General features: G+C 58.8%; 1 protein-coding gene across 2 annotated transcripts; it reads right to left on the bottom strand.

Annotated features, from left to right (window-relative positions):
- Window positions 1-108: 108 nt before the first annotated feature.
- Window positions 109-17273, bottom strand: COL1A1 (collagen type I alpha 1 chain). Of its 2 annotated transcripts, XM_037033370.1 has the most exons (51): window positions 17054-17273; window positions 15362-15556; window positions 15195-15229; window positions 15061-15096; window positions 14873-14974; window positions 13987-14055; window positions 13693-13737; window positions 13489-13542; window positions 13281-13334; window positions 12684-12737; window positions 12513-12566; window positions 12182-12235; window positions 12050-12094; window positions 11878-11931; window positions 11718-11762; window positions 11489-11542; window positions 11152-11250; window positions 11019-11063; window positions 10822-10920; window positions 10653-10706; window positions 10381-10488; window positions 10249-10302; window positions 9902-10000; window positions 9667-9720; window positions 9471-9569; window positions 8858-8911; window positions 8639-8692; window positions 8468-8521; window positions 8305-8358; window positions 7825-7869; window positions 7634-7732; window positions 7257-7364; window positions 6744-6851; window positions 6509-6562; window positions 6238-6291; window positions 5914-6021; window positions 5772-5825; window positions 5592-5645; window positions 5290-5451; window positions 5097-5204; window positions 4825-4932; window positions 4661-4714; window positions 4447-4554; window positions 3974-4027; window positions 3751-3858; window positions 3377-3430; window positions 2944-3051; window positions 2569-2851; window positions 2248-2438; window positions 1713-1955; window positions 109-1593 (listed from the first exon to the last, which is right to left on the bottom strand). In XM_037033370.1, the coding sequence occupies exons 1-51, from the start codon at window positions 17139-17141 to the stop codon at window positions 1447-1449; spliced, it is 4377 nt and encodes a 1458-aa protein (XP_036889265.1). In that variant the 5' UTR covers window positions 17142-17273; the 3' UTR covers window positions 109-1446. The 2 variants fall into 2 exon arrangements, with proteins under 2 accessions (XP_036889265.1, XP_036889267.1); XM_037033372.1 differs by lacking the exons at window positions 5097-5204; window positions 5290-5451.
- Window positions 17274-24648: the final 7375 nt, after the last annotated feature.

Below are 24648 nucleotides of genomic sequence, written 5' to 3'. Positions count from 1 at the left end.
AGGGAGAGCCCGCCCCCTCCCACTCCAGTGCTCCCTCCCCAGGCCTCTCCTCCCCATTCCCCCACCCCCCACTCCAGGGAAGGAAATTAGGAGGCCACTGCGGATACATTTGGGTCATTTCCACATGCTTTATTCCGGCAATCAAAATAATTAAAAACATCTCAAATTATTATACACATACAAAATAGGTACAGAGTCTCTTGGTTCCTCCCACCCCAGGGGGAAAACTGCTTTGTGCTTTGGGAAATTTGTGCTCTGAAACCCGGGAGAGAGGAGAAGGACAGACGGAGGGGTGTGAGGGTGGGAGGCAGCCGAGGAGGAGGAGGGGGTGGTTTCAGAAGAGAGAGAGGTCTGGAGAGAGGCCTGAGCAGGCGAGGGAGTGGGGAGAGGGGCCGAGGCGTGAGTGGCACGCTCTCCCCTGTGTTAAATAGCACCTTAAGAAAATTCACATGAGTCCCCATCCACCAGAGAAAAAAAAAGCCAAAGAATTAAAGACTTTGAACAAAAAGGAACATTTGCTGGCCTGGTGGGGGGTGGGGGGTGGCATCCCGACTTCTATAGCACCAGTGGTTCCCTGGCCACCCCACCCCACCCCATCACAGAGATGTAGCACCTTTGATATAAACGGGGAGCCCCTCCCCCACCCCCATCCCGCCCCCACGCAGTTGCCCGGTGACAAAGAGAGGTAGTCTTTCAGCAACACAGTTACACAAGGAACAGAGCGCCGCTCCCACCCAGCCCTGCCGCGTTGTTTCCACTCTGCCTGGCCCCTCTTGACTTTCCTCCGAACCCTGCGTCAGGGGGGCCAGTGGTTCCCCTCAGCGGGCCCTCCTCCAAAACGAAGAGGGGTGCGTTGCCGGGGCCAGAGGATGCCGATGGTAAAGCTTCTTTGGCAGTCTGAGAACCCTAGGCCCCCCCAGGGTTTGGGGGTCCTGGGCGAGGGGAGCGGGCTGGGAGTGGAGGGTCATTTGGGTGTTTTAGCATTGCCTTTGGTTGCTGGGCAGGCAATGCATGGTTTCCTGTGACTTTAGGGGAGACTTAGATTTGGGGAGCAGTGGAGGGGCAGCCCCAAGAAGGCATGGAGAAAGGAGCAGGAAGGGTGGTGTTGGGGTGTCATAGCCCAACAGGCAGGAAGGGACTTATCCCCACGTGGGTCTTCAAGCAAGTGGACCAAGCTTCCTTTTTTAAAAAGTTATTTATTTATTCTTTTTTTTGTTTTTGGTGAGGTTGAGTGCGTTTTTGGTTTTTGGTCATGTTCAGCTGGTCAGAGATAAAAACTAAGTTCAAGAGATGAATGCAAAGGAAAAAAAATTTTTCCAAAGTCCATGTGAAATTGTTTCCCATTTTTTTGGCTTTTTGGGGAGTTCAGTTTGGGTGGTTTGTCTGTTTCCACGGTCAGGGGCAAGTGGGTCGGGTGGGAGGGAGCCAGGTTGGGGCGGAGAGAGTTTACAGGAAGCAGACGGGGCCGATGTCGATACCGAATTCCTGGTCTGGGGCGCCAATGTCCAAGGGGGCCACATCGATGATGGGCAGGCGGGAGGTCTTGGTGGTTTTGTATTCGATCACTGTCTTGCCCCAGGTTCCGGTGTGACTCTGGGGTGGAGGGGAGACAACGGGAGAGGGGCGTCACCGAGTGGGGATGACAAGGTGTGGAGAGCTGTGGCCTGTCTAAAAAGCCGAAGCCCGGGGAGGGGCCCCGCGGGGACACTCACCGTGCAGCCGTCGTGGGTGACAGTGTAGGTGAAGCGGCTGTTGCCCTCGGACCGGAGCTCGATCTCGTTGGAGCCCTGGAGGAGCAGGGACTTCTTGAGGTTGCCTGTCTGCTGGTCCATGTAGGCCACGCTGTTCTTGCAGTGGTAGGTGAGGTTCTGGGAGGCCTCGGTGGACATCAGGCGCAGGAAGGTCAGCTGGATGGCCACGTCGGCAGGGTCGGAGTCCTGGCCGCCGTACTCGAACTACAAAGGGCACGGAGAGCGAAGGGTGAGTGTCCGTGCTGGAGGCTCTGGTCCCGGCCTCCCTCCCTGGAATCCTCGGAGAGCACCCACATCTAGGCGTGGCCTCACTTGCCCACGGACACCCTCTGTCTGAGCCAGGATCTCGGGCCCAGGACCCCTGCTGCCCAGCCCGGCTCTGTCCGGCACACCCAGCAGAGGCCGAGAGCACCCAGGACCGCCGCCCCTCACACCCCCTCACGCCCCTCAGCCAGCCCATCTTGTGTGAGGGGCTCCGGGGTCCCAGCTCACACACCTGGGATCCGCCGGTCATGCTCTCGCCGAACCAGACGTGCTTCTTCTCCTTGGGGTTCTTGCTGATGTACCAGTTCTTCTGGGCCACTCTGGGCTGAGTCGGGTACACGCAGGTCTCACCTGTCTCCATGTTGCAGAAGACCTTGATGGCGTCCAGGTTGCAGCCTTGGTTGGGGTCGATCCAGTATTCTCCTGCGACGGGGCAGGGCAAGATGGAGTCAGGGGAGGTCTGGGAGGGGGCGCACGTGGGCATCGAAGCCCCTCGGGGTGAGGCCCTGTGGTGGCAGGAGCGGGGACAGGCCCTGGGCTGGCATGGCCTCACCATTCTTCCAGTCAGAATGGCACATCTTGAGGTCGCGGCAGGTGCGGGCCGGGTTCTTGCGGCTGCCTTCAGGGCTCCGGATGTTCTCGATCTGCTGGCTCAGGCTCTTGAGGGTGGTGTCCACCTCGAGGTCACGGTCACGGACCACGTTGGCATCATCGGCCCGGTAGTAGCGGCCACCATCGTGAGCCTTCTCCTGAGGTGGCTGGGGCAGGAAGCTGAAGTCGAAACCGCCGCTGGGAGGGCCGGGAGGACCAGGAGGGCCGGGAGGGCCGGGGGGACCCTGCACAGAAAGGGAGGAGGGTGTGGTTTGTCCGGAGTTGAGCCTTCTCAGGGCCAGAGGGCCACGGGCAGACAGCGTGGGGAGCTACGTACAACTGGACCAGCGTCACCAGTGCGGCCGCGGGGACCAGGGGGGCCAATGGGGCCTGCAAGGCCGTTGAGTCCATCTTTGCCAGGAGCACCAGGAGAGCCGGGGGGACCCTGCAGAGGGGAAGATAGTTAAAGAAAGTCGGCCAGATAGCACAGGACCACCCCAATTCTGGTGCAGAAGGCCACCCTCACTGCCTGCCGCTCCTCATTGCTCATTCCCACAGCTGGGTCAAGGAACATTTTGTGGGGGGTGTTAGTGGGAGGGGGATGCCAAGGGCTGGGTGAGATGGTCTAGGACCCTTCCTCCCTTCCTCCAACCCCTGTCCCTGGGCCCATCTCCAAAGAAGCGAGGAACACCAGTCCCAGGCAAAGGGCCATGGAGCAAGTTTGGGTTTGGGTTTGGGGCCCCAGAGAGGAGACAGAAGGCATGACTTACACGGGGACCAGCGGGACCAGAAGCTCCGGAGGGACCTTGTTCACCAGGAGAGCCCTGAAGGACAGATACAAAGGCAGTTTAGGCCCCATGTGGATCAAATGAGGCCAACACCTTGCCCTTCACCCCCCATTATTCAGGGTGTCTATAGTCTGAGACCCCTCCCACAATCTCTCCCTGTGCTCCCCTCACCCTCTCAAAAACTGCTTGGAAATGCCCATAAATCTTCAGATCCCAGTCATCACCAGGGAAGAGTGAGCATGACTACCCAGAGGGGGAAACTGAGTCAAAATACCCCCTGCCATCGCACAGCAAGGCACAGGGAATGATAAGAGAAGACTCAATGGCCACTGGGAGGCGCTGCTGAGCATACTTACGGGAGGGCCAGGGGGACCCTGGAGACCAGAGAAACCACGGTGACCCTTTATGCCTCTGTCGCCCTGTTCGCCTGCCTCACCCTTGTCACCACGGGGGCCTTGGGGTCCCTAGAAGAGCAGAGGAGACAGTTTGTCAGGGGGAAGGTCCATTAGCACTGAGTGGGGTGCTGTCCACACTTGGACAGGGGTTCCGAGGATGTGAGGGCCAGGGCAGGGCACTTACAGCGGGGCCGCGGGCACCAGCAGGGCCGATGGGACCAGCAGGACCAGAAGGACCCTGAAAAGAGCAGAGGGCATCAGATCATGGCCGGGGAGGCCCCAGCCGAGGGCTGGCAGGGCATGGGCTGCAGGACGGGGCCGCCCCTCGGCTGGATCCTCTTTCCTCACATCCCTCCCCACTGTGTCCATCTCCCCTCAGCCCCAGATGAAACTTCATGTGAATTCAGGCTTCACATGAACTGGTGCAATTACCTGGACACAACCCCACCCCTTGGGGGAGGTGGGGCACTACTGGGAGAGGGGCTGAGCTGTGGCTTGCTGTTTTCAGGGGGGGCCAGGACCCAGCCACCTAGCAAGACCTCCTCTCCACCCCCTCCCCAACCTGGGTGAAGTCAGGCGTCCATCTGAAGGACATGATGCATGCCTGGAGGGTCCCTGGCCTGATAAGAAGCAGGCAACGGGAGTCCAGCTACTTACAGTCTCACCACGGTCACCACTCTTGCCAGCAGGGCCAACGGGGCCAGGGGCACCGGGAGCACCAGGAGCACCAGGGGGTCCAGCAGGGCCAGTCTCACCACGGTCACCCTGGGAGGGGTGAGGAGGGAAGTGCAGGTCAGCCCCAGATGAAGGGGCCAGGCTGGGCGAGGGGAGCCGCAGACGCGGCTGTGGCCCTGGGGTGCAGCTGTCTTACTTTGGCACCAGGAGCACCATCTCGTCCGGGGGAGCCTTCAGCACCAGGAGCTCCCTGCAGACAGAGGGTGGCGAGAGGTGAGCATCGGCCAGGAGGAGGGAGGCTCAAGCCAAGGCCAAAACGGCCTTGCTGATGGCATTGGCATGGGGCTGGCGACTGCTTACCTCACGTCCAGACTCGCCAGGGGGTCCAGCCAGTCCAGGGGGGCCCATGGGACCAGGGGGGCCGCGTTCGCCACTTGGTCCAGAGGGACCTTGTTTGCCAGGTTCACCCTTGGGTAGAAGAAAGAGTCAGGCAAGCGATGGGGCTGGGAAGAGCCCAAAAGCACCCTGGTCACCCGGCACATCCGTCTAACTGGCTCCGCCACCCCCATCCTGCGTGCTCCAAGCCCTGTGACGGTTCTTCTCGGGGTGCCCCAAGGTGCGGGAGCACTCACAGAGGGGCCGGGGAGCCCAGGGAAGCCTCTTTCTCCTCGCTGACCAGGCAGGCCGACCACACCACGTTGTCCAGCAATGCCCTGAGGTCCAGGGGTACCGGGAGCACCCTGTGGGAGGCAGACGGCGGTGAGGTGCCTCGCAGTGGCCAGGGACCATGCCCACGCCCCAGGCTCCTCCACAGCTTGTACTTACAGCAGGCCCATCAGCACCAGGGGCTCCTTTCTCGCCAGCAGGGCCAGGGGGACCAGGGGGACCAACTTCACCGGGACGTCCAGCGGGGCCAGTCTCACCACGGGGTCCTTTGCCACCTTCTTTGCCAACAGGGCCAGGAGGGCCAGGGGGTCCAGCATTTCCCTGGATGAGGAGAAGAGGGGCTGTCAGATTCCAGTGGATGGTGGAGCACCACTGAGGCCTCTGTCGGGCCTACTACACCCCTGACAGCCTCCCCCCACCCTTCCTCCCCAAGCAGAGGAGTCTCCCCCTCAGATACTCACAGAGGGGCCGGGGGGACCAACTCGGCCAGCAGCACCAGGGAAACCAGTAGCACCCTGGCAGAAGAGGACAAAGAAGCCGTCAGGGTGAGAACAGCACGCCCACGTGACCCGGCCCTCCTGCCTCCGAACTAGAGCTGGGGAGTCTCAGCAGAGACGCAGGGCGAGATACCAGATACTCACAGGGGGACCGGCACTGCCACGAGCGCCTTTGGGTCCAGGAGCACCAACGTTACCCTGCAGGAGAGCACAGAGGCGTCAAGGCTGGGTCGGTCCTGGGTCCAGGCCTGTTGGCAGCTCGGGGCCCAGAGGGTGAGAAACTCACAATGGGACCAGGGGGTCCAGCGGGTCCAGCAGGGCCAGGAGGACCAGCATCGCCTTTAGCACCAGCATCACCAGGTTCGCCTTTAGCACCAGGCTGGCCATCAGCACCCTGGGGGAGGAGGGGCGTGGTGAGCAGAGACCTCGGTGCCACAGTAACAAGTCAGGTTGTTCCCCCGGGCGGGGCTCGGACGGTAGCCCAGGCAGGAAGATGCTTGAACAGGGGACAATCCCTCCCGACTCGGGTCCAGGCCTCTATCTTCATCAGGTCACCCAAGGCCCCCCGTCCGGGTGGATGATGGGAAATGAAGGCAGTCTTGATACTCACAGGGGGGCCAGCGAAGCCAGCAGGGCCGGGGGGACCAGGCTCACCACGGTCTCCCTAGAAGAAAAGGAGGCAAACTGGAGAGATGCCCTGACGTGGGGGAGGAGGGTGGGGCACACTGGAGGGACAGATGAGAAGGAGGGGCTCTGGAGAGCCTTCTCCAGGGACCGGGGATGGGAGCAAAGGTGTGGAGGACGGATAGAAAGAGGGCTGGGGCAGAATGAGGGGAGAAAAGGGCCAAGGATGGGGCACTAACTGGGTCTTCTGTACTTACGGGGGCACCACGAGCTCCGGTGGGACCAGCAGGGCCGCTAGGACCAGTTTCGCCCTGAGAGGGAGGGAGCAGAGGCACAGGGTCAGGGCCCACCCTGAATACTCCTGGCAGAAGATCCAGGAGAGCTTCCCCTCCCCCACCCCCGGGCTGTCAGCTCAGTGGCAGCGCTGGCCTTCCCCTCAGAGCCATGCCCAGGCTTGCGGGGAAAGCTGCGTTAGGGAGGCAGCGACCTCACCTTGTCACCAGGGGCACCAGCAGGGCCAGGAGGGCCGATGGGGCCAGTCAGACCTCGGGCACCGTCTTTGCCAGGAGCACCGTCAGCACCTTTGGGACCGGCATCGCCCTAAACACATGGGAAAGCCTGAGACTTCCAGCATGACGCAAGGAGGCAGCCTATTGTGTCTGGGAACCCTCCCCAGCTCTGCCCTTCCCCCACCCATGCTGAGAACTTAAGTCTTTGAGGAGGAAAAGATGCCTGCCCCAGGAAGTTAAGAGGCCCTGCCTCGTGCAGAGGAATGAATAAGGGATGGCCCATCCAGGGGGAAGTCCCACCTCTTGTTGCCAAGGTAACTCTTGAGAGAAGGGCCTGGACCACAGGTAGAGAATTCATCAGCAGAAAGGCCAGAGGGGAAGAAGGGAGGATTAAAGAGAGGAGGAAAAGAAGGCAGGGAGGGGAAGAGAGGCTGGGGGATCCAGAGCAGACAGAATGAGAACCATGCAGGGCCCAGGGGAGGATGCTTGAACTCACTCTGTCGCCCTTAGGGCCTGGAAGACCCGCTGCACCTCGTTCACCAGGCATTCCCTGAAGGCCAGGGGCACCCTGGCCACCGGGGGCTCCAGGGGCACCAGCATCACCCTGTGTGACAAAGAGGACTGGAGTGAGGCTTGGGGTTCCAGGACTAGGTCACAGTCCTGAGCCCCCTTTTAGTGTCCCTCAGGGTTGCTTCAAGGGGCAAAGACAGGCCCCTGCAAAGAGGAAAAGCCTACAGCCCAGAACTTCAGGCTGTACCTGACCTCGCCCCAGCCTCGTCCCCTACCCCTCTCGAATATCTAGGTGGCTTTGGTCATAGCCAGGTGTCCCCGGTGAGGGACGGGGGTCAAACCTGGTCCCTGTGCCGTCCTTACCTTAGCACCATCATTGCCAGGGGCACCGTTGGCCCCACGGGGGCCAGCAGGACCGGGGGGACCTTGTACACCGCGCTCACCGGGGAAACCTCTCTCGCCCTAGGAGAGAAGGAAGAAGGACGGAACGGTGACGGGGTCCGGAGACGGCGAGCGAGGGGCGTCTGGGTGGGAGCCGCAGAGGCTCTACTTACTCTTGCTCCAGACGGGCCAGGGGCGCCAAGGTCTCCAGGAACACCCTGAGGGGGAGGAAGGGACGGATGGTGAGCAAAGGCCACCGGGGCCCTCAGCACCACAAAGCACCACTGCCCTCCCGCTGTGGTGGCGGCCTCAGGGTCTGTGATTGGAAACTGGTGCCCCTGCAGCACCCAGCCGGGATCATCCCTCTGCTCTGTACTCCTCCTCGAGATATGTCAGTGATGAACATCCCTAATTTCGGGTTCAGGGCAAGTCACAGAGGATTCTAGCATCTCTGAAAAGAAGTGGTCGGGCTAGCAGCTGAGTGGCTTCTATCACATCACGCACAAATCCTGTGTAGTTCCCTTCATGATGGGAAGTCCTTCCTCGTGTCTAACCACAATCCTGCTGGCGGATGGTGTCTGACTAGCTGGGAGGCTGGCCTCTCCCTCTGTATCCTCTACATTCCTGCCTCGCTGGCTGCTGCTACCTCTTACCTGTTCACCGGGTTTGCCTGATTCACCAGGAGGACCAGCAGGGCCGGGGAGACCCTGGAGGTGGGGGGGAATGGGGGAGAAAAGGGAAGGAGGTTAGGATCCAGAAGAGAACAAAGGCAAACTCACAACCTCCCCCAGCCCCCTGACAGCCCAGAGGCCTCACCTGGAATCCGGGGGAGCCAGCAGGGCCTTGTTCGCCTCTCTCACCAGCAGGGCCCTGTCACGAGAGAATGCTGCGGTCATAGGAAGGCCCAGGAGAGGAGAGGCAGGGGGCGTCATCCCTCTCCTGCTCCACTGTGCCCCCTCCCCAGGCCCCCCTGAGAGGGACACTTACAGCAGGGCCAGGGGGTCCCTGAGCTCCAGCTTCTCCGTCTTTGCCAGCAGCACCCTGTGGGGAGACAGCAAAGGACTCAGGGAGGTGAGGTGGCTGAGGAAGAGGGGCAGGTGGGGGGGCCTGGGGCTGGGGTCCCGGTGCCCAGGGATGGTGATGGGGTGGTGGCTGTGAGCCTCCTGTGCTTCTCCTACAGCTGGGGGGGACCTGTAAGATACTTACCACAGCACCGGGGGGGCCAGGAACACCTCTCTCTCCAGCTTTACCGGGCTCTCCCTGGGGGGAAAGAGTCAATGTTGAGGGGGCTGAAGCGGGAAACTGGGGCCTCCTGGGTCCCTCCTGTTTACTCAGAGTGGAGTTTTTAAAGGGACTTTCTTATCTACCAGTTCTGGGCCCCGGGGGAAATGCCTTTGCTGACTTCCACACTGGTCGCTTCGCCTCTCCTCAGACCACTTGCCTCTTCAGGCTCATCCCTCCCCTCTCCTCTGTGGCTCCCTGAGCTGCCCAGGACTTCCATCTCCTCCAGTCTCTCCTTTTGAAGCTCATAGAACCCCCCAAGATGTGGGGGTGACTATTATCTTAAGGGCCTGTCCCATCTCTACATGTGTGGGGGTGGGGGGCCACCACCAACACTTATCCTCAGGGATGGGGCAGCAGCTGCGGTGCTGGAGGAGGACCCTCATTTTACAAATAGGGAGACTGAGGCCCAGAGAGGGGCAGCGAGTGGCCTGAGGCCACACAGCGAGTCGGTGGCAGAGCTGGGCCTAGAGACCAGGACGCTCCTCTCCCAGCGTGTCTGTCCCTGGCTCAGTGATGCTCCGCGCTGAATACTCACAGCAGCGCCTTTAGGTCCGGGGAATCCCATCACACCAGCCTGCCCACGGGCACCAGGGGGGCCTGGAGGTCCGGGGCGACCATCTTGACCGGCGGGACCCTAAAGATGGAAGTCACAAAAGCAGAGGTGAGAACAAAGGGTGGGTGGTCAGGAGAGTGGAAGGGGGCCTGGGAGCGGGGTGGAGGGTGATACTCACAGGGGGGCCGGTTTTGCCATCAGGACCAGGGCTGCCAGGGCTTCCAGTCAGACCCTGAGGGGGAGCAGAGAGGTGTGAGTGGGCTGGGAAAGAGGGCTGACAGGGGAGGTGAAGGCTGTGGTTGGGGGCACTCCGGAATGCAGACCCTCAGCCCGGCTCCAGAGTGCCTCATCTCAGACCCAACACAGGGCAGGTGGGGTCCTGGGCCAAGCCGGGCAGAGGGCTGGAGTCTCACCTTGGCACCAGGCAGACCAGCTTCACCGGGGCGACCAGCTTCACCAGGAGAGCCTTTGGGGCCGGCAGGGCCAGGAGAACCACGTTCACCAGCGGGACCCTGGTTGGGGGTGGGGGTCACAAGAACAATTAGGGTCTCAAGCCTAGGCCTCTTCCTCCCAGGGGGTTTGAGGGGCATTGTTGGAGGTGGGAAGGTCAAGGTGAGGTGGAGTGTGAAGGGAGAGGTCTGTAGCCCCAGCAGGAGCACTAATGACTGGCAGCAGGGCCAGAGGGGCTGACTATGTCTGAAAGAGGAAAGTGAAGGGCAGGGAGCAGCAGGGTCAGCCTCCAGCCACGAAGAGAGGTTACCTTGGGACCAGCCACACCATCTGCGCCAGGGAAGCCACGACCACCAGGTCCACCCTGCAGGAGGAGAGGAGGTCAGTGAGCTCAGCCATGGAGCACTGGGCTGGCACTGAGGACAGAGAAGGGGGCACTTACACGCTCGCCAGGGGGTCCAGGCAGGCCGGCAGGTCCGGGTTCACCTCGAGCTCCTCGCTTTCCTTCCTCCCCAGCAGGGCCAGGGGGTCCTTGAATACCAGGGGCACCCTAGAGAGGGCAGAGAGGAGGGGATGCCTGTTGTGAGGGGCCATCCTGGTACCAGCTCCTGAGTGGGCTTGAGGCGAAGGCTCCAGCACCGGGGGCTCCCCTTCCTCCCTGGGCCTCCTTCAAGGGGCTCGCAGGCAGACAGGCTGAGCTGCAGGGGCACTTACGGGCTCTCCCTTGGCACCAGCGTCTCCCTTGTTGCCAGGAGCACCAGGTTCACCCTACGTTGGGGGAGGAAAAGAGTATGAGCAGAGAATTGAGGGTCCTCAGTTGGCCCTCGATCCCCAAACAAGGGCCACACTGGAGCCAGCACCAAAGTAAGAGAGTGGCACTTACGCTGTTACCCTTGGGACCAGGGGGACCGCCCGGGCCCTGGGGTCCAGAGGGGCCTCGGGCACCAGGGAAGCCAGGAGCACCAGCAATACCAGGAGCGCCCTGTAGGGGGCAGAACAAAGTTGAGCCTAGGAGTGGAGGGCACCGGGCAGGTGGGAGATGGGCATCAGAGGCAGCTCTGAAGTCTGCAGGACACTTACGTTGGCACCTTTAGCACCAGGCTGTCCATCAGCACCAGGGTTTCCCTGCGGCACAGAAAGAGGTGGGTCAGTGACAGTCAAGGACTGTGACTTGGGGGGAGGGGCACAAGGGCACTGAGGAGGCAACACTTACAGCAGGGCCAGCAGCACCAGCAGGGCCAGGGGGGCCGGGTTCACCACGCACACCCTGGGGACCTTCAGAGCCTCGGGCTCCTTGGGGACCAGCTTCACCCTGCATGGGAAGAAAGGACATGGCAGAGGCCACTCTAGGTGCCCAGCCTCACCTTTGGAAGGTGGGGGGTGAAGGGCAGAGACAGGAGACCAATAATCAGGACTCCAAGGTCAGGGAAAGGGACCTCAGGACAAAGGTGTTGGGGAATGGGCTTCTCTCTTGCCACTCTGGGTCCTTCCGGTCTGGGGAGCGAGGAGACACCTTGCCCGTGGGAGCTGTGCTCAGAGGAGGGCCTCACCTTAGCACCAACAGCACCGGGGAAGCCAGGAGGACCAGCGGGACCAGTGGGACCCTGTGAATGAAAGAGAGATGTTGGCAAGAAAGAAGGCGGCAGCTGCAAGCCACACCCCGGGACAGAAGAGCTCTTGGGGTTCAGACCAGCACGGCCCACCCCAGTGTTACCCCCAAGAGCTGGCACCGAGACCCTGGCTCACTCCCAGGTGCTGGGGTCTAGCGGCCATACTCACAGGGGGGCCAGCAGCACCAGTAGCACCGTCATTTCCACGAGCACCCTGCAGAAGAGAAGGGGAGCCTTGGTCACACCCACTGAGCTTTGACTGGGCCTTGTAGCTCCTGGGGAGCCCCTTCCGGGGCCCAGGGATCCCCCAAGGGGCCAGGAGTACTTACAGCAGGGCCAGGGGCTCCAGGGCGACCTCTTTCACCAGGCAGACCTCGGGGGCCCTGACAACCAAACCAAGAAAAGCCAAGTGAGTTGGGAGGCACACCCCTTTCCCTCAAGCCTCCAGCTTGCCCGCCCCCCATCCTGTTTCCTCTTCCTTCTAGAACAGGACACACTCACCATCTGACCAGGGGCTCCATTTTCACCAGGGCTACCAGGCTCCCCCTAGAGAGCAGAGAGCAGAGTTAGGGATTCGTTCATGGTGGGGCTGGGTAGGAGGTGGACGACCATGACATTCAGACAGCCCCTTACCTTGGGACCAGCAGGACCAGCATCTCCCTTGGCACCATCCAAACCACTGAAACCCTAAGAGAGAAAGGAGGGCTCAGGTAAAACTCTGTGGAGGGGGCAGGCCAGCTTGACACCCACCCAGACCTGAGAAGGAGCCTCAGGGGGCCACTGCAGCCGCCCCCCCATCTCCGAGCTGGGTGGAACTGCAGCTGGTGCAAGGCCTCATGCAATCCCTCTATCTGGACTTCCTTCCCAATGGGGGGACCTTCTTTGGGATGTCTAGTCTCTATCCAGGGCCCCCTGGGGGAGAGACTGGGACTTCCGGAGCTTAGATGACTCAGAAGGGACTCACTCTGTGTCCCTTCATTCCGGGGAGACCAGCTGTTCCAGGCAATCCCCGAGCACCCTGGAGACAAAAGGAAAGAAAGGCAGGGCTGTTAGAAGACACTTCTCTGGACACAGCTTCCAGACGAAGCCCAAACACAGCTGAGCAGGGGGCGGCTGGCCACATCGTCTTGCTCACCTGAGGTCCAGGAGGCCCACGCTCGCCGGGGCGACCAGGCTTTCCAGCTTCACCCTGAGAGGGAGAGAAAAGGCTTCATGCCCATGCCCCTGGGCTGGAAAGGTGGGGAAGGTCTGAATGCTCTTGGGCTTCTTGAAGGTCAGGCTCAGGGGCACAGAATCTTATTTTTGAATTTAGAGTGCAGTTTAAATCTACCATGAAACCCTTTTCAGGTGAATTTGAATTTCCTCCAAAGGAGTTCTGGTTTATTTCTGTCACCAGCATTTTAATCTCACCAGAGGGATAGCAAATCCTAGGTTTTAGAGCAATTAAGTTTAAGGATATCATTTGCCCTGAAGGGTGGGCTGGGAATTACTTTAAGGTGGCTGGGGCGAGTGGGGTGGGGGATAAGAACTCCTGTTGGAGAGAATGGAGAAACATCTCACAAAGGGAGAGAAAAATCCTTGTTTAAGGGAAGTCTCGTGCCTTAAGGAGAAATTCCTTTGCTTTCTCTGGGTATTACTCCCGAAGATGGTGGCATACTGCGTGGAGAATATAGGGCCCTAACTCATACAGCCAGTAAGGGTCAGATGGTATTTCCTCATGAGGGTTACTTACATCATCTCCGTTCTTGCCAGGGGGGCCAGCGGGACCACGGGGACCCATGGGACCCTAGAGGAGAAAGAAAGAGAGGAGGTGAGAATTCCCAGGGTAAGAAAAAAAGAAGGGGAAGGCTGGGACTGGAAGGAGGAGGTAAGGAAGACTCCAGACGGGGATGGAGAATCCGTGTATTTGCACGGAGAGCACAGGTCGGGAGGACACTTGCCGAAGCGCCGGGCTCGCCAGGCTCACCAGGAGGGCCCTGGAAACCTTGGGGACCCTGGAGGACAAGGAGAGAGGGGTGGGGTTAGAAGGGCAGGTCCCTGCCAACCTTTTCCCATCTCACCAAGAGATCCCCGTTTCTCGTCCCAATCCCCCCTCCCAGAGACCAAAGCCCAAGGTGGTGAATAAAGATATGCTGGATACTCACAGGTGCACCGGGGGGGCCAGGGAGACCACGAGGACCAGAAGGACCCTAAGGAAGAAAAAGAAAGGGAGGCCATTAGGACACTTCTGTGGGAGAGTGTAATGTGGGTCGAGCCTTGCCACCTCCTACTGATTCCTGCTGAGACCACCCAGGTGTCTTGCATCCTCGGGACTCCGAGGTCCCAACAGTCATCTCAACCTCCTAGATTATCTGTGTCACCTCCACACGCCATCACTGGCCCATCTTGTCTGGATCCCCGTCAGCTCTCCGTCATCTCTACTCCCCCTGGTGGCTTACCATGGGCCCAGGCACAGAAACTCCGGCTGACTTCTCATCATAACCATAAGACATCTGGGGAGCAAAGTTCTAGAAAGAAAATAAGAGAGAGCACGTGAGAAACTGGGGTCAGGACACCGAGTTGAAAGACAGACAATGACACCACTAGTAATAGGACAAACGGACATCAGGTGCCTCCTCAGGAGATGCCCTCAACAAGCCAGCAACCTCCCCACGAGAGGGTCCTGCTCGAAGATGCCATTGCAACCCGCTCATGAAGACGCACCCACAGAACCCAAATGGAGGGACAGTTTACCAAGCAACTGGCCTCTTCAAAAAAAAAAAAATGTCGGTGTAAAAGACAAAGACAGTCTGAAGGATGTCCCAGGTGATAGAAAATGAAAGAGATGTGATGATTAAATGTAATTCATATCATCGGGGTGCATCCCAGATCAGGAAAAAGAAATACAACAAAGGACACTAAGCGGACATTGGTGAAATCTGAATAAGGACTGTATGTTAGATATAGCATTGTATCAATGTTCCGTTTCTACAACTCGATCATCAGTCACGCAGTCGTCACATAAGAGAATGTTCTTTTTCTCAAGAAAGACCCACTGAAGAACTTGGGAACACGGGGATGGAACACCAGCAACTTGCTCTCAAAGTAGGAAAGAAAAATACTTTACTCTCCAAGTCCAGAAAGAAAAATAACTGGAATTGTACGTACACACAGAGACGGATAAAGCAAATAGGACACCCTGGGAAGGGCAGATGAGAGTTCTTTGCCCTATTCTGGCAATTTTTCTTTAAGGCTGAAATTATTTCAAAACATAAAGAATGCCCTCAGCCAAAAACAAGCAAACGAAAAAGATGAGGGTGGGGAAGAAGGAGGCATTCCACTTACTCCTCCGAGGCCAGGGGGTCCGGGAGGTCCGGGGGGCCCGGGGGGCCCGGGAAGTCCAGGCTGTCCAGGGATGCCATCCCGGCCAGGGGGGCCTGCGGGTCCCTGCAGCGGGAGAGGGCGGGCGGGGTGAGCGCAGGCCAGGGCCACGCCCACCCGCAGCTCTCCGAGGCGCGAAGCGCGACGCTTACCTTTGGGCCTCGGGGGCCCGTGTCTCCCTTGGGTCCCTTTGGGGTTGGGGGAGAAGAAACAAAAGAAGCCGCGTTAGAGGAGGGAGGACTGTGGGGGCTCGTGGGAGGGGCAGCAAACGTCGTCAGAGGATTACCTCGACTCCTGCGGTTTCCAGGTCCGTAGGCGACACTAGGGGGAGAGGAAACGCGGGTTAGAGGCAGGGTTTGCTCTGGTGTCCCCGGAGGCAAAGGCCCCCCGGGCTCAGGCCGAGGGAGCGGCCGGTCCACCCCAGGCCCAGGCCCAGACCCAGAGCACCCGTACCCTCGCCATCGGGGCAGACCGGGCAGCACTCGCCCGGGGGGGCTACGGCGCCGGGGCAGTTCTTGGTGTCCTCGCAGATCACGTCATCACACAACACGTTGCCATTGTCGCAGACACAGATCTGACAGACCTCGGGTTTCCATACTTCTCGGTCATGGTACCTGATGCCGTTCTGTACGCAGGTGACTGGTGGGACTGGGGCAAGAGCGGGGAAGCAGGGCTGTCAGCGGCGCCCGAGCCCCATCTCGGGGCTCCGGGGACACCAGCCCTATTCGCCGGTCCCACTCGTCTTACAGAAATATTTACTTTTTTCCACTCCCCGCCTCCTCCTCTCCCGCCTCCTTGCCCCAAATCCTTAAAAGCCCATAAGCTCATCTGCTCCTCATCAGCGCCAGTGACAGCGCCGAGGCGCCTGGCCAGAGCGCCTATAACTCTTTCCAGTTCTCAGGAATTTAAACAAAGCTTTAAGCGGGGGTTGCTTCCAAATCCAACCTCAGCGAATTGGTGCAGAGGCCAAGTGAAATAAAGCCATTGGGTTGGGGGGTGATGTGTGTGGGGGGGAGGAGAAACAGAACAGGAGGGGCCCCAACGAGAGGGCAGGCTTGTGGGGAGTGGTCTGGGTGGCCAGAGGAGGAGGGGCTGGGAGGAGAGATGGGAGGTCCAGCCCCCACTCCGCCTCATTCCCCAGGCATGTGGGATGGCGGGGGCAGGGCTAGGAGGCTGGGGAGGGGCTGATTGGCGTGGGATCCCACCCAGAGACTTGAAATGTACCCCCAAAGTTGGATACGCCCTAACCTTCAGCGCCCAGGAGTCTTAAAAACCCTCTCTGGGACAACCCCTATTTTTCAAAGCCAGCCAATGCCTCTGGGTCGCTTAGCCAAAGAACCAAAAAGTCCGCAAGTATTAGAGTAATGAAGTTAGTTAACCAGGCCAACCACACGAGCGTCTGCCCAGACAGCCACTAGGTGGCGGGCAAAACTAAGCAATTTCCCTGGATTGGACACTTCTTTTAGAGACAGGGGCCACTCCACCTCCAGCTTTATTTTCTAGGTCTAGAGGTGGGGTCCACACTTGGCCGTGACCCTGGTCTTCCGGCTGCAGCTCCTGCGCGGGGAAGCGCGGGCCCGGAGGAGCGGTTCTCTGTATCGATCAGCAGAGGGCGCAAGGACCCCGCCCTACCCACTCCGCTCCAAAGTTTCTCACCCTCCAACCCGCCCACTCTCCGCGCCCCCTCCCCCCTCAGCCCGGCACCCCCGCGGCCCCAGCAACACTGTCTAGCCTGCAGAGAGAGAGAGCAAACAATCTTTCCTTATGAATCATCCCACAGCCTTCCTGATCGTTTTTACATCTTGGGCTCCAAATTCTTCCTAACTAGGCGCCCCCATCCCATCTTCGACGCACTTTCCCGGGCCCCGCGCTCAGACTCCCCTTTCCCTGGTTGTAATCCACCGGGCACGCTCGGAACGCTCTCCTGTGCTAACTCAAGCCGCGCTCCATCCTCCACTCCCGCTCCTGGGGGCGTTCATCTTCATCCCCTACCCAGGGTGCACTCCCTTCTCTCCCAGAACGCCAAAGAAGCACCCTCATCATTGCCCTTCCATCCCTGAGTCTCCGTTTAAGTCTCGGACTCCCGGGACAGGGCGCAGGGTGCGACACCAAACAGCCCTGGATTCTCCAAAGTTCGGGACTTACTGTCTTCTTGGCCGTCCTCTTGGCCGTGCGTCTGGAGGGCGGTGGCCGCTAAGAGGAGCAGGAGCCGGAGGTCCACAAAGCTGAACATGTCTAGACCCTAGACATGTAGACTCTTTGCGGCTGGGGTGGGGGTTAGCGTCCGCTCATGCGTGGCCTCACAGTCCGCGTGCCTCCTGCTCCGACCCCGAGGAGAAACTCCCGTCTGCTCCGACCCGCGGCCCGGGCCCCTTTTATATCATCCCGAGGGACAGTGGGGAGGAACCCGGCCCCTAGGAGAGGGGGAGCCGGCAGCCCGTCCCCTAGCCAATCAGAGCTGCCTGGCCCGGCCCCCAATTTGGGAGTTGGAATGGAAGGGAGGAGGAGGAGGGAAGGGAAGGGAAAGGAGTCCACCGCACATCTCCCCCCTTGGCCGCCCTGCCTCCCCAGCCCCCAGCCCAGCTTGGGCCAGACATACTGCTGCTGGGGTACGTCTAGGTCCTGAATACAGTGTAGGCTAAAGAGTGGGCAGGGGCCGCCCCTCCACTTTCTTCCTGGGACCCCCAACCTGGAGGAACTGGAATAGGAGAGCTGGGTGGGGCAAGAGGGTCCCTCCTGGGTATGCCTGGTGACCCACCCTCCTGAGCGCCTCTGCAAGAGCTAAGGGAAAGTGTGAAGAGGCTGCTGGGGACCCCTCTAGAACAGGAGACCCAGAGAATTAGAAAGATATGCCTGTGTGGGGTGTCTTCAGGGGTGGCTGGGGCATGGAGCTCAGGAATATTTGGGGAACAAGTTAGAGATGCCTTTATAGACATTAAGACATATAGACAGCCATCTTTTTTAAAGATGTCAATTCTTCTACCATGCATGAAGCTCCAAGACAGAAACCCCAGGCATGATTGAGAGAGATAGGGTGGGGAGCCAGGGCAACGGGTGGGAGGGAAACGGGACTTCATAGTCTCTTTAGAACGAAGCATTGGTGTTGAGTGATGGGGCAACACGGTGATGGTGGGAAATTGCTAGGACCCTTCCACCCCAGGGCGAGTGAGTGTTCATGGAAAAGGCTGTGACAGCTGGTGACTTAATGAAGGATCTGGGGTTAGGGGCTGCTGTGGCGTGGCCAGGGTCCCGCACAGCCACACAGGAGAGAACTCAGGTGGAAGGACATCACCAGAGAGCGGGAGTTCCTTCTGGGAGCCACATAAAGTCCCATCTCTGGTTGTGCCTGGACTCAGGGTTGGGGGCATAGGAGAGAACTTGGCATATGAGAGGGTGTCTCCCACTGCCCAACCTCTTTCCTGAAAACCTAGGGCTTTGCTCTTTGCCTCTGGAACCAGAAGAGAATCATATGTACCCCGATACCATGTGGGGACCCCAAACCAACAAGCTGTATGTGGGGAAGATGCCTCTAGAAGACAACGTCCTTTCTTCCCTGTGTCCCAACCTCCCAACCATGCTCTATCCCAACCCCAGTCTCTCCAGGCCCAGGTCCTGCCAAAACCTGTGGGCCCAAGAGGAAGTAATGGGGGTCCCTTTGCAGTGCCCAGGCAACTCCAATCCTTCCCACACGGCTCCCCCGCCCCCCATCACTCTAGAGCTGCAAACGTGGAAGCGGGGAGTCCCTCCTCCCCCAAACCATCCAAGATTCCATTGCTTCCCCCCGCCCCTCTCCACGCCCTCCCCCAGCTGGTTTTGTGCAACGAAGGCAAAGGGGGAAAAAAAGACCAAGGGAAGAGAAGGGGAGGGAGCCACGTCGGCCGTGGGCAGCCAGGATGAGCAGTGCGGGTGGGGCTGCGGAGGGGACTGCAGGGGCTATAATTAAAGGGAAAATATAGAGTTTCCAGAGAGGCAGGCTGGAGACAGCAGTGGAGGGCTGGGCCTTCATCAATTATCCCCACCATGTGGCAGCGACTTGTGGCCCAGGATCTGCCCCCGCCTGGTGCCAGGGCAGGAACAGGGGGCTGAGGTGCTGAGATGGCAGTTCCTCCAACCTCCAGCACGAGTTGTTGGCAAGGGGTGCCACCCCCAACAGAGGATGGGGGTCTTGCTCTTCAGAGTGGTTGACCCTTTGGACTGGTTGTCTGGGGTGCAGTGTCACAGGCTTGGGGTGATGGTTGGTGTTACCTGGCCACCTCTCTGCTTGCTGAGATTTTGCAGCCAGAAGGACTGCTTTCTATAGCCCCCTCCCCCTCTTAAAAACCAGATTGAGCCTCCTCAGAGGTGTGGGTTGGAAGCTGCTCCATCATCGGCCTGGGGCTCTGAAGGGTGTTTGGGGACCCCTGGGGGTGGGGTGGGGGTGGGCTTTGTGGGTGTGGTATGTGACGGCCACCGCCCCAAGGTCCATTTTCAGACCTCCGTCCCAGGGGCTTCAGGCAGAGGGTTTCTAGGCATCCTTTACACGTGGCACTGAGCTGAGGCCCAGGGCCTCCTCTGCCCCTTTTTGACTTGAAACGCTTGGCGGGTGCCCAGCCCGAAGATGTGTCTTTAATTTCTGCAGCATGACAGTGAGAGGAAGAATGTGCTTGGGGTCTCCTCCCAGCCTGGCTGGGCCTCCTTGGCCAGGGCTGAGGGCTTGAGACTGGGGGGAGGGAAGGGGGAGGGAGCTGGGGCTGGAGAGGGGAGGAGACGCCACCTCATCTTTAGGAAACTCTGAAGCTCTGGCTTCTTGTGGAATGTAAGACTGTCCGGCATTCGGAGTGGGGGGGAGCAAAAGCCAAAAACTCCTTCCCCCCCCACCTCTAAGAAATGGTAAAGTCATCAGCACTTAGGGGGAAAAAAATTCCTCAAGAAGAAAAACAGAAAAGAGGAAAGTGCTGAGCTCTGAGTTCACTCCTCTCCAAATTTCCCCAAGTGCCCTCCCTCCACGAGGTGGGGCAGGCCTGTTCTCCCCAGCTCCCCTCTGCTCTGGAGCCCCTCGAGGCCCCAGCCCCCGCCCCCGCTCCGTGGTGTGGGACAAGGGAGAGGAGACAGCCCAGGTGTTGGTGCACATGGTGAGCAGGTGGGTCAGCCCTTCCAGCTGCTCTGGTTCCCAAGGTTCTGTTGCCCTCCCTCTGATCCGACCCTCCAGAAGGCTCCCCTCTCCCAACCCTGGCCCCAGACTGGTGATGGAGGAATGGTCCCCTGAAGAAAGAAGGGGTGGGTCTAACAGAGAGGCTACCAAGAAGACCTTGGTCTTCCTGCGTGCACCTTGCCTCCTGAGAGAACCTGGGGGCAGTCTGGGGACAGACCCCTGGTGTGGGGGCTCCTCTCTTCCTCCCTTTACATTGTACCACCCAGGCCCTTTGGTCCTTAGCTCTAGGGCTTTTCTCTTTATGCCTCAGCTCAACTCAAGTTCTCTGGCGTCTTGAGATTTCCCTCTGGCTGTCATCCTTTCCAGGTTTAGAGGGAAGGTGATGAATTCAGTTTGTCCGTCTGTGGCTGAGGGTTAGGTGCCTAAGAGGCATCCACCCGTCAATGAGGAAGGAACCCGTGAGTGTCTGGTTCAGGCTCAGAAGAGGAAAATGTGGGCCTTCCAGCGCCATGGTGCGTGGCTCTGACTCCGGAGAAATCCTGGAGGGAGGAGAGAGGGGGCCAGGACAGAGCCTGGAGGACTCTCAGGGCATAGGGTTGGGAAGGGGAGGAGGAGCCTGAGCAGGGGACAAGACAGGGGAGGGAGACAATAGGAGGGCCAGCAGGAGGGGGACGGTGGACATCACGTAGGCAGAGGGAAGGTTGTTCTGGTCGGAGGGACAGTTACATGCTGTGGAGGGAATTTGTAGGATAGGGAGCAAAATGTTCACTGGTTTTAGGAACCCGGCCGCTAAAAGCGAGCTGTGTTGGTGGACTGATGGGCAAGAAAGCCAGACTTTGGAGTAGGTCTGAGGAGCCGGGAGGCCTAGAAATGGGGTCAGGATGCAGGCAACTGGGGGGAAGGATTCTAGCTGTGAAGGGGAGGTGGGTAGCTGCCCCATTCTCCCTCCCTTCCTTCTCTTTTTCTTCCTTTCTGTCATACCTCACCCCTACTCCTGTCTGTCTGTCTGTCTGTCCGTCTGTCCTTCGCCTTCCTCCCCCTCCCCCTCTCTCTCTCTCGGTGGGACTCTACTTCTTTTAAATCCTTCCCCTGTCTGGGTTCCATTTGTGTTTTTCATCCTTCCTTCCTCTTTTCTTCCCAGGTGACCTGGGCCCTCAAATACCTGACCCGGCTCCAGCCCCCACCTCATTGTCTTTTAGAGCCAGCCTTCAGTCTAGGATCTTGAAGAGCGCGCTTCATTTCTGGCCCTGGCACATCCTGCCCCATTTATGGTATTCCCTAGCTTAAGAGGGGGAAACCTGGGGGCGGAGGAACTAGGAAATCACTGGGATGAGCTGGGAGAAAAAGGTCGGGGCACGGTCCATGGGTGATACTCGGACCGTCCTGCTAACGCTGCCCGCCAGCCCCAGCTCCAGCTAGCCCACCAGGTCCCAGCTGGTCTCTGCTGTGAATAATGGGTCCGGATGGGGACATTGTCAGGTCTGGGGACCCAAGTCCTCTCTCCCACTCAGTGCTGATCACAAGTGAGGGGTCAATGCCCATCTTTCCTGCAGGAGCATGAGCTACAGGGCAGGGACCCGTCAGGGTCTTCATCGTCGCATCTCTAGCCCACCACTGGGCCCGGAGGCAGAGCCCGTCCTCATCGTAAGTGTGAGCGAGTTAACTGAAGTATTATCTACCCCTTTCTGGATTGGCTCAACACTGTGCTTGTTTTACTCCGTTCCACACTTCTTTTTATTTTTCTATTTATTTTTTTTATCATCCCCACCCTTAACCTTGTCCCTCTTCAGGTATTTTTCCGTTTTTCCTTAGTTCTTTTCTCACCCTTTCCCACTCTCCTCGGCCTCTGGCCACCTATCCCACTCTTCCACCCCCACCCCCGCAGTTTTCTCTCATATTCTCTCTCTTCCGGCGTCTCTGGTGCTCCATCCGCTCGGTCTCCAGACGCCCAAGCCCCAGCAGCAGAGAGCAAAGAGCGCAGCTGGGAGGGGCGGGGCCGAGGCTTTCGTCACAACCAGATGTCCGTTGAAGTGTGCAGGAGATGGTTGCAGAGGTTCCTTTGAAACTTGGATTTTTTTTTTTTAAGTGAGGGAGCAGAGCAGCCCGTGTGAGGCAGAGGCACCTGTTCAGATCCCGACCTCCTTCCTTCGCCCCCACTCCCACTTCGCTCGTAGATGAGCCTCAGCAGCACGTGTCTGTTGCCTTCCGCTTCTATATCAGCGACCAGTCCCTCCTCCCAGCAAACCTGAAATCCCTGGACTTCTGGGCTGGGGCGGATTGAGTGGGGTGGGGTGGGGGTGGGGCGGAATTCCCACCTTGCTGGCTTGCACCAGCCCTGGGAAGATCGCCCCTTAGGACATAGTTTGGACTGGACACAGAAAGGGTCCAGAATAATCCACAAAACAATTATTTGCTGGGCGCTGGGCGCTGGGCATTCAGTGTCTGCCTTCACGGAGTTTATGTCTGGTAGAGATAGACATGGATGAAATCACATTTATAAACATGTAATTGTCACTGTAACATTTATACAGGGAAGAAACACAGAGCTCTGAGTGGCAGGCATTCCAGAGAGTCCACCTTAGACCTGGGGGCTCAGGTAGGCATCCCCGAATAGGTTGATGGATGGATAGCAATAACTTAGGTAAGGGGTAGGTGGCAGGGTGGGGGATGGAGGTGGGCACAAAGGTACCACATATGCAGGGGCTCTGGGGCAGGAAGGAGCTTGGCAAATTCTAGATGCCCACAGAATCCAGAGGGGGCCAGTGTGGCTGCGGCAGAGGAAGCGAAGGCCAGGCAGGCCCAAGAAACCCACGAGGGGTGTTAGTTTTTGTCCTCAGCGCTTTGGGCCCTAGAGGGTCTCTGAAGCAGAGAAGGTCTCAATCATGTCCATACATGAGAAAGATCGTTGTGGTCCCTCGGTGGAGTAGGTTCTGAAGCAAGGTGGAGTAGGTTCTGAAGCAAGGCCGTAGAGGAAGGTGGATGCTGCGGGTGCCCAGGTGGGAGCCGATGAGAACCTGGGCCAGGTGGGAGAGAATGGAGCCAGAGAGAAGAGGACGAGTTCAAGAGCCCGCTGTACAGCAGAGCTGACAGGCACTGGGGCTGGATTGGACGTGGAGAGTGGTGACGGGGAGCATCGCGCTCCCCGCTCTTCTGACCCGAGAGGCGGGAGGCGCGGGACTCTGGGAGAGAGGAGGCTTGGCGAGGACCCAGGGCGGGGGAGAAGGTCCTGAGTTCGGCATCCATTGCAGACACTGTAGTTGACTCTATTCAACGGATGGTTACTACAGACTTCCTGGGGTCGGCCTGTGCTGAAGAAAGCTCTGCAGACAACAGTGCCCGACCTCAGAGACTGGGGGGGTCAGGCAGGGAAATAAACACAAAAATGTCTCTCACCCAAGGCAGCATGGCTATGTGATTCTGAGTAAGTTGCTTCATCTCTCTGAACCGCATTTCTCCAATCTGTGAAATGGGGTAGTAGTGTGACCACTCTGCTGGCCTGGGTCACGCTCAGTAAGTGGAATTCTCCAGAGAAATGCAGAGTGATGAGAATGCCAGTAAGAGATATGGTGGGTTTTATGGAAGAGGTTGCTGTTGAGCCTGTGAGGACAGGTGCCGGGGTTCGAATGCAGAGTTGGATTGGGATGGTGGGAGGGAAGGCATGCCAGACCTGGGAAGACACACACACACACACACACACACATTCGTGAGGGGTGAAGGGGGAAGGAGGGAGAGAAGATCTTGGGCAGAGAAAACATGGAAATCTGGACAGGTAGACTGGGGGCACCTTCTTAGAGGCTTGAAATTCTAGCAGAGGGATTTATAATCAATTTGGTGACCACAGAGTGCCAGTGACTGCTTTTGAGCAGGGTGTGGCCGTGAGTCTTTTGCCAAGGACTTGCCCAGAGAATGTATAAGTCGATGAAGCAAAAGAAAAGTTAGAAGGCTGTGGCCCTTAAAAGGAGGGGGAGATTTAAGGAAAGTGAGTGGGTTTTGTGGATCTCTAGCAACAAGAAAACATGGCTTGAGAGCTGGCAAAGAGGTAGACCAGATGGCCCCTCCAAAGTTGGGTTTCAACTTCTACTGGATTCTGGAACCTTATAGTCCTGAAGTGGGAATATCACAGATGTTTGATTCAAAGGAAATGTTGAGCCCATTCTACCCTGCCCTCCCCAACTTCCACAGAAGAGAAAACTAAGGTCCAGAGAAGGGGAATAACCTACTTAAAGTCACACAGCTGAGCCCGAGGGGGTCCGAGGTAAGATCCTTGCCTCATTTGAAGATCCTGAGTAGTGGGGGCTGAGGACCTAGAGGGGGTAGGAGGGCAACAGGGGGTGAGGAGTTGACATGACATGGAGATCCCACAGAATACCAGTCCAGGCCTGTGGGGACAGGGTGAGAGAGCTGCTCCGGACCCCCAGCTGAGCCGTGTGGCCAGAGGGGGAAGGGAGCGTGGTGGGCAGGGTAGAACTGCCACATGGTAGAGGCTTGATGTGAACCATCTGGCCTGGGCGGAGTGTGGGCTGTAGAGAGGGAGGAGCAGGAGCCGGGAAAGAGGCCACGGTGGGCGGGTGGACAGCGGGTTGGGGCTGGGAGTGGCCCGCTCGGAGGC

Source organism: Sturnira hondurensis, unplaced genomic scaffold (genome assembly GCF_014824575.4).
Source record: "Sturnira hondurensis isolate 20B ecotype Veracruz unplaced genomic scaffold, ASM1482457v3 Scaffold0021632, whole genome shotgun sequence".
Lineage (NCBI taxonomy): Eukaryota > Metazoa > Chordata > Mammalia > Chiroptera > Phyllostomidae > Sturnira > Sturnira hondurensis.
The sequence above is the reverse complement of the archived record's forward strand: the minus strand, read 5'-3'. Positions and strand labels throughout refer to the sequence as shown.

Coding starts and splice junctions, on each gene's coding strand:
- COL1A1 (XM_037033370.1), bottom strand. CDS start 17,141: ATGTTCAGCTTTGTGGACCTCCGGCTCCTGCTCCTCTTAGCGGCCACC. Junction 10,921..11,018: donor CTGGTGCTAAAGGTGCCAAC/GTAAGTGTCCTG, acceptor TGCCCCCTACAG/GGCGCTCCTGGTATTGCTGG. Junction 5,205..5,289: donor CTGGTGCTGATGGGCCTGCT/GTAAGTACAAGC, acceptor TGCCTCCCACAG/GGTGCTCCCGGTACCCCTGG.